An 8,414-nucleotide genomic window follows, 5' to 3' on the forward strand; every position below is an offset into this window, starting at 1 on the left:
ATCAAGTGAGTTACATTTTCGGAAATCCCATCGCAACGTAGTCATTTTTGGTACTTGGGAACTATAGGGATTAAAAATCTATCCACACAATTTCTAGCTCCAATATTCAAAACACTTTATATTACTTAAGATAGAAAACAGCTTAAACACGTGATAATAAGAAAAAATAACTTCATAGTTCTAAGCTGCAATAAAATACGCTTGATGATAATCAAAACACCCAAAATTCATTTAAAACTTTGAATGTACCAATCGGGAAGCACTGGGTACTGCTCGTTTTTGACCACGAACTTTCTGTCCATATTTCCAATGAAATTTAAAAACAATCCTTGAGGAATAAAAAAAGATTTTAGCTTATTGAAATTGCAAAGTGTATGGGCCGTAGTACCTTGGATTGTCCTCAACAACGCAATCCGTCAAATAAGTCAAGAATTGATCCAAAACATTCATGCAAACATTTGGATTCCATAATGGCTGCTCTCTATTGGCAATTGCCGGTATGTCAATGGTTCGGTATATTTCGACCTTTTCTATAACGCCATTGTCGTCAACGAAGCCAACATAATTCTTCTCGCAACCGTACAAAACGGACCGAACCCACAAGGATTTCAGTTTGTTTCTACAAGTTAGGAATTGCACCAATCGTAAGATATATAGCTTTGAATGCGCATACAAGAAAAAACTTTCGCCGCTAGTAGCGTGACCGAGCTAGAGGACCTCTAAGAAGTCTTCACAAAAAAAACATGCATCGTCTACTTAGATTACCCCTAGCTCAGTCACGCCAGAAGCGGCGAAATTTTCTAAATTTAACTATGGAATTTTTTAATAATTACAAGGCGAAACTTTTTAAGTGCCACGGAACATCGGGGGAAATGACTTTGGTTATTTTAAACTCAATGTACTTGTCCGTTCTACCAGTACTTTTCGGATAATCCAATGGGTAACCTTGGTCCAAAGCGTCAATTTCAGCGGCCATGAGTAAAGGATGGCCGTTCAACTTCGACTTGATGACGCTATTAAACTCTTCGTTCATATTCACCATCAAATCGTTTCTGGTCTGGACTATATTTTAAAACTTTTTGTTGTTTATAATATCTATTAAACGTAACTTGAAATCACAAGTCAATAATCATGTTTCACAAGTGTGTCAGTTAATCAAAATAATGACTGATTGTATGACCTTGGAAAAGAGCAAGTATTAAGCCAAATTACTTATTCTGATGTTCACTAAAAATGTTTGGTCACTCTACAAAAGTGTTTCAATAAAAATTTAACATGCAGAAGACAGGGAAATAACAAATTTATGTGAAACATAGTATAAACTTATGGCAAAAAGCCTACCAACGGTCAAATATCGTTCAAATCGGATGCCCCAGTACTTCTGTAAATGGTCTCGATCAACCAATGAACCGATTACCGACTTATCTCGATCAGTAAAGAAAGAACGCAAGTAGATGACGCCCTTGAATTTAGTGGCGCCAATTACCCACTCCGCCGTATTTCTCTGGTACGGAGTCAGCATAATCATCTCTAGAAGTAACTTGAAGGTGACGAACTTGACACCGGTCGTCAGAGATTCCTTGTGTTCGACGATCCATTGCAACAAAAACTGCAACCCTTCTTCTAGACTGTAGTCCTTCTTGACGGCGTTGTCGTACCCTTCGTTCAAATCCAGAAATGGACGACTAAGATTAGCTGGAGGATTGAAGGACCTCAAATGGACACTTGAAGATAGGTATTTTCTACTTCCATCGATGCTGAAACATCCAATTTGTTTCGGATTCTTATACACCGAAAGGCCTTCGAATTCGGATGTCTGGTGACATAAAGGAAACTCGAAATATTCCACATTACGCGACATGACGAGACGATTTTTGCCGATTTTCTGGTATTTTGTTTTCATCATTGCATTGAGTTACGAGAACTTTCGATTCCGAAAGTAAAACGAAACATTATTGGCAACCATACACCACAGAAGGGAGAGGGTGGGGAAAATCTACTTATATTTCTTATCGCCTTTGCGCACTGTTCCATTGTTTGAATAATTGCGTGTAGTATTTCAAGGAGTTTCAAACGAAAGGCTCCAAAATGAGGTAGCTTCTCTCGTTTATTGATACCAAGATTGTATTACTTATTTTGGATTTTATAGGATCCCAAAAACGCTGAAAAATTGGGCAATTTTTTTTTTAAACTTTGGAGAAAAATTGTTAAAACCACAAAATTCTCGAAACTAATATACAAATCCTTTAAACTATTCCACAAATCCAACAAATTCACGAAACTAATCCACAAATTCACGAAACTAATCCACAAATTCCCGAAAATAATCCAATAATTCAACAAATTCACGAAACTAATCCAAATAATCCAACAAATTCCCGAAACTAATCCAATAATCCAACAAATTCACGAAACTAATCCAATAATCCAACAAATTCCCGAAACTAATCCAATAATCCAACAAATTCCCGAAACTAATCCTATAATCCAACAAATTCCCGAAACTAATCCTATAATCCAACAAATTCCCGAAACTAATCCAATAATTCAACAAATTCCCGAAACTAATCCTATAATCCAACAAATTCCCGAAACTAATCCAATAATCCAACAAATTCCCGAAACTAATCCAATAATCCAACAATTTCCCGAAACTAATCCAAATAATCCAACAAATTCCCGAAACTAATCCAATAATTCAACAAATTCCCGAAACTAATCCAATAATCCAACAAATTCCCGAAACTAATCCAATAATCCAACAAATTCCCGAAACTAATCCACAAATCGAACAAATTCCCGAAACTAATCCACAAATAATATTCAATAATAATTATAATTATCATCGTCATCATCGTCATTATTATCATTATGGTCATTATTATCATCATTATCATCATAAGTAACATATTAAACATAATTATGACACTTTCCATTAAGACAACGCTAAGTTCTTTATGATAGTCTGTTTCGTAAAATGACCATATAAATCACTATTTGGCTAACGACTGACAGAGCAATTGACTATTGAATTAACGATTATATTAGTTAGTTATTTTCAAATTTGAGACTACAAACTAATTAGGCAATTATTTCGCCAGCAAAGAGATAAAGTAGGGGCTAGTTTCCTGTTCGGAAATTTCCTATTTCGCAATCACTCTACGACAAACTATTATTAACCGAAATCATTCGGTGTCGTACTTACTTTATTATGTTACTTATGTTATTCTTATTAAATCGGTCTGTAGCGCCATCTGGCAAATGTAAGAGTGGGATTTTTAATCCAGCTCTGTTTAAAGATTCAGAATTAAGATATTGCTTTATTATGCATTCACTGACTGCAGTATTATAATTTATAATTATAAAAATAATGAAAATAACAATAAATATTAATAATAAATTAAAAATAATACACTTCATTTTTCAAGAGTGTATGTAGGCACTAGAAGGCAGTAGTCAATTCCCTGGGTTTACGAAGTAGAACTTAATATTTTCGTAGTTTTTAGTTACTTCTAAGCGTTCTTGTCATTGTGATAATAGTTGATACCACCTAACGTCGTACCATAGGATGGTACCTAGCTAGCTCAGATTTAGAAAATGTTTAACATATTGAAAGAATAATGACATATTTCACATAGATTCTGATAGGGCCTCCTTTAGACAGAATCGTAACAGTTGTCAGTTAGGTTTGGTAGATGGCGCCAGGATCTCCGTAAATTGATCTAGTGGATATATTCTAAAACCAATTTTATCACTACACGTTATTTGAAATATTAATAATGGTTTTATACTTTTTAATTAGAAATTTCAAATCAATTTCATAGTACCAAAAGTATATAACCGGTACTAATTATAACTGTAGAAATCCTTAAGAATATGATAACGATAATCTCAAGCCTTAAAGCAAGTATCGGCTCGATGTGTACTAGCTCTTTTTTCAACAGATGTCACTAGCGTCGAAATATAAACAAGAGGCTTAAGTTATATTTTGGCGGGATATAAAAGTACCCCTCGCGTTGATTGGCTAATTTTTAAATTTGACAATAACTTAAATTATAGTCATTTTTAACAATATGTTTTATATGGGATATATAATAAACGTTAAAGTCCACTAAGTAGAGTATAAGTTTTCTAATTATAATAATTATAATTGGTTTTCTGACGACGTTATTATTTCGCTATTTTGAATTTTAGCTTCGTGTGCCATTAATAGATGGCACCACGCTCTCCAATAAAGTCGTTTTTTCGAAGAATCGGATAGATTCATTGCCATCTCTAATAACAAGGGCCTTATCATAACACAGGTGGCAATGATAGAGTTTAAAATTCTCGTTAAGCAATCCCAGAATATTAATCCTAAAAAAAAGATAATAATAGGTCTAATATAGATATGGCAGTTTTCCGCGCTTCTTCGGGAACAGAGGGAGGGAGTGGTACACTTTGAAGCGCCATCTAGGCCCGGCCTATCTAACCTCTCTCCATCACATCGGGGCGAGGGGAAGAGATGGCCTCGGAATGTATCCAAAAGCTATAAAATGCGAAAGAGATATACGAGTTTTTCATCCCGCATCTTCCCTTCTCCTCTCTGGCTTGGTGTGTTGGTAGCTGCATCTTCTCCTGAGGCAGCTTAGATCTCTTTTTCGAACCGATATTGATTTTTTTCTCTTTTCGTTCAACCGTATTTTTTATGCCAGAGATGTAAATTTTTATCCCTTGGAAAAGTAGGCCTAACGGGTCCCCGCTCTACCAGTACGTTTTATGGCTCAACTGAGGGTCGAAGTTCCCCTATTTTTTTTTGTTTTAACCTCACTCACGCGTTCTGGCACTAGACGAATATTGAATTCGTCTTTCGACGAATTTTTACTTTTTATATTAACGGAAAATTTTTATTAAGAACGTATTTTTAAAATTTAGGTTATTTTAAAAAAATTACCTTTGGGTACTTCGAATATTAATTAATTTGAATCGTTGGATTAAAATATTTTAAAATTTATTTTTAATTTATCTTAAGAGGCAAAACTTGGAAATTTTATAAAATTATTAAATGCCAGTTCGCATTAAGACCACTTTTTTTTAGATTTAGTTTATTTTGAAAATATTTCGTAAATTTAATTTAATGTGCGGCAAATGAAAGTTAGGTATTTTGAATATTGTTTAATTAAATTAAATCGATGTTTTGAAATATTTTAAATTTACTTTTAATTTATCCTAAGTGGTCAAGCTTGTTAATTTTATAAAATTATTGAATCCAATTTCGTGTTAAATGATGAATATTTTGAGTAGAGCAAATTAAAAAAAAACCTTAAAAATTATTATAATCATATGTCTATGAAAGTTTGCTCATATCCAGTAGCAACTGAATTCACGGGTTCATATAACTGTTTTTTTCTTAAGTAATGTAAGCTTTTCAAAATTAATTTTGGGATTAAAACAATATATTAATTATATTTCTAAGCATTATAATGTGTATAAAGATTTCTGATTTAAATAATTTAAAAATATAAGTTTTATTACAAAATATTTCAATCCCGATTGAGATTCAGTCAGATCCTTCGTCGTTGCTATGCATATTTTGCTAATCGTATCTCCTAAATCTATTATTCGAGAATTTTAACATGGCTGTTATTCAAATATATAGTGGCTAAAATACCGACTAAAATATTACCTAAATAAGTTAAAATATTGGCTTAAATTTGTTTTATTCAAATTGCTAAAATATTGGCTTAGACCACTACGTTTATTTTTTAAATTCGAAATGTTGAAAATACGACCTTAGAAAATTTTGATAATTTATTAAATTCAAATTGTGGAAAGTACTACCTTAGAAGATTTGACTATTTTTATTTATTAAATTGTCGAAAGCTTAGCGTAGAAAGTTTAATTAATTGGTTTTTTAAATTGAAATTGTTAAAAATATTAGCTTAGCTTAGAAAATTTAATTCTTTTTTAAATTCAAATAGCTAAATAGCTAAAAATGATATTAGGTAATTTTTTATCTAAAATATTATCAGTATTTATCCATTAAAATTACAATGACCTCTAAAAATTACTACCGGAAATAGCTAAATATATAACTTAAGAAATAATAATAATTTTTTAAATTAAAATAGCTAAAAATGTAAGCTTAGAAAAATCATATAATTTTTTACCTAAAATATTATCTTAGTATTTGTCCATTAAAATTACAATGACCTCTAAAAATTACTAACGGAAATAGCTAAATATTATTAAGAAATAATAATAATTTTTTTAAATTCAAATAGCTAAAAATGTAAGCTTAGAAATATCATATAATTTTTACCTAAAATATTATTTATCCATTAAAATTACAATAACATCTAAACACTAGCGGCCTCATAACGCGCGTAATCTTATTAACATTGAATCCCAATCCAGTCTAAAACCCTCCAAAAATAGCGTCCTAAAAACCCCATAAATCAGCCAGCCGAGCCCAAGCCAGGAAGCCGACTACATAGTGGTCTTGAGCAACTTGTCGTCGTGAATCCCCGCGTTTCGTTGGGCGCTGGATGGCCGTGAGCTCACCGGCGAAAAATGGTCTTCGCACACCGCGCTCGGCATCGCGCATCGGGAGAAACGACCGACGAATAAAAGTGCGTTTTCTGTCCCTCTCTTTCCCCACGCCGCGTACACTCCAACACGCGGCTCAACTTGCATTTAAAACCCGACTCCCAAGGCCTAGAGACACGACTCGAGCTCACCATCTTTCCGCCGGGAAAACCCAATGTGTGTGTGTGTTATTATTTTTTTAAATATCATGCTTTTCTTAAAATAAATTAAGCCTGAATGGATTTAAATTAAAATAATATAAAGGTAAGCCGTTATTTTACGTATATTTATATAAGTCCATTGTGAATGTTACAAAAAGATAAGAAATAAATTTAAAATGAAGGACTGAAAAAAAAAACCCCGTTCAGATTTTTTTGGATAGCGGGAATAAATTTTGGGAGCCGTTAACGTACCGGGATTGAAAATGGAAATGAATGAGGGGGTTCTTCGCTTAAGAGAGAGAGAGAGAGAAAAGTAGGAGGGACCCATCCTCGTGACGTCACGGATGACGTTAAACCCTTTTCACCATGCGCGCTCCCCGCTAATGAACGCTTTTAGTCGCTTCCAGTCTTTTTCATATATTCCGGAGAAACCCCCCCGCGTTAACGACCCCCTCTTAGAACTGTGTAAATGCGCCCTGATTGGCCCCTGAATAACCGGAGGGGGGGGGGGGGTTAACGAACGGGGATACGCACAGTTCTTAATTCAAAGGGGGGAGGGCCCCTCTTAGATTGGGAACGCGCGGAGTTTTGTCTCAGGTGCTAGTTACGACAATACCCAGTCGCGTACGCGAAACGTATTATTAAAAATGTCACGTTACTAGAACGACAACCCTAATGAAATCCTATATAAGAAAGGGGGTTTAAAGGGATCTACCCCCGGCTGATTTTTTAGGGATACGTGGGGGAGGGAGGGTGAAAAGGGGAAGGAAAATAAGATGCGCTCATTGGAAGACGTCATTGCCAGAGTTAAAGAGTAAACTACGCGGCGATTGGTGCAATTTGGGGAGAGCCCCTGATTTTTACCTGCACTCTTCTCCGCGAAGCTTCGTTAGCATCTTTTCTTCGGGTTACGCTTCTGCTGTTCAATTTTTCTTCCGCCCCACACTCCACCCCCCACCCCTTTTCACTTCCTACCCTCCCAGAAAATATATATATCTAGATATTTTTATATTTCCTTATGTGTGATTCCACTTTTTCCTGTACAAGCTTGCCAGGTTGATTTCGTACTTTTTTTTACTTCCCCCTCTTTTCTTTCGCCTTCCGCCCCCCCTTTTTTCTACGATCTCTCTTCTCGATTCTGTCCACTTTCTTCGGGATGAAATTTTTTGAAAAATAAGGTCGCCATTGGTGTCTTCTTCGTTGTGGAGACGCTGGGAAATTGGGAAGGCGTGGTTTGCCGTAATAAACACCGCGCGATGGGATCCACCTTCATGCAAATGCCAGGGCAAGGGTGCGCCTGCGTAGATCCCCCCCCCCCCTGTTTCCTTGCGCTTATTTGAATATTTTATGGGGGCGTTTAATTGTCGGTATGGGTGGGGCCTAAAGGGGTTGCCTTTTAGATTATAGCTTATTTTGTTTAATTATTATTTTTAATATTGGTGTTTGAATTGTATTCGCTTACTTATAATTTTATTATTTTAAAATTATTTTTTAGGTTGATTTTGGGTGTTAGCGTGATTAAATTCTCCTGAATTAAGTTTTATAATTAATTTGGTTAGTTTTAAGTTTTTAGACGAATTGAATATATTTAATTTTGTTTGGCCCTAATCATTTAAAGCTAAAATGTACCCTACATTGTTGTGAAATTAATTGTACTTTTATAAAACCATATTACTTAATTATATC

General features: G+C 34.6%; 1 protein-coding gene across 1 annotated transcript; it reads right to left on the bottom strand.

Annotated features, from left to right (window-relative positions):
- Positions 1 to 204: 204 nt before the first annotated feature.
- On the bottom strand, positions 205 to 1,861 carry LOC149951914 (decapping and exoribonuclease protein-like). Its single transcript, XM_090169697.1, has 4 exons — positions 1,342 to 1,861; positions 834 to 1,062; positions 389 to 619; positions 205 to 328 (listed from the first exon to the last, which is right to left on the bottom strand). Exons 1-4 carry the CDS (start codon positions 1,859 to 1,861, stop codon positions 232 to 234), a joined length of 1,077 nt encoding a protein of 358 aa, XP_090025823.1. The 3' UTR covers positions 205 to 231.
- Positions 1,862 to 8,414: the final 6,553 nt, after the last annotated feature.

Source organism: Leiobunum rupestre, chromosome 3 (genome assembly GCF_980474605.1).
Source record: "Leiobunum rupestre chromosome 3, qqLeiRupe1.1.hap1, whole genome shotgun sequence".
NCBI lineage: Eukaryota > Metazoa > Arthropoda > Arachnida > Opiliones > Sclerosomatidae > Leiobunum > Leiobunum rupestre.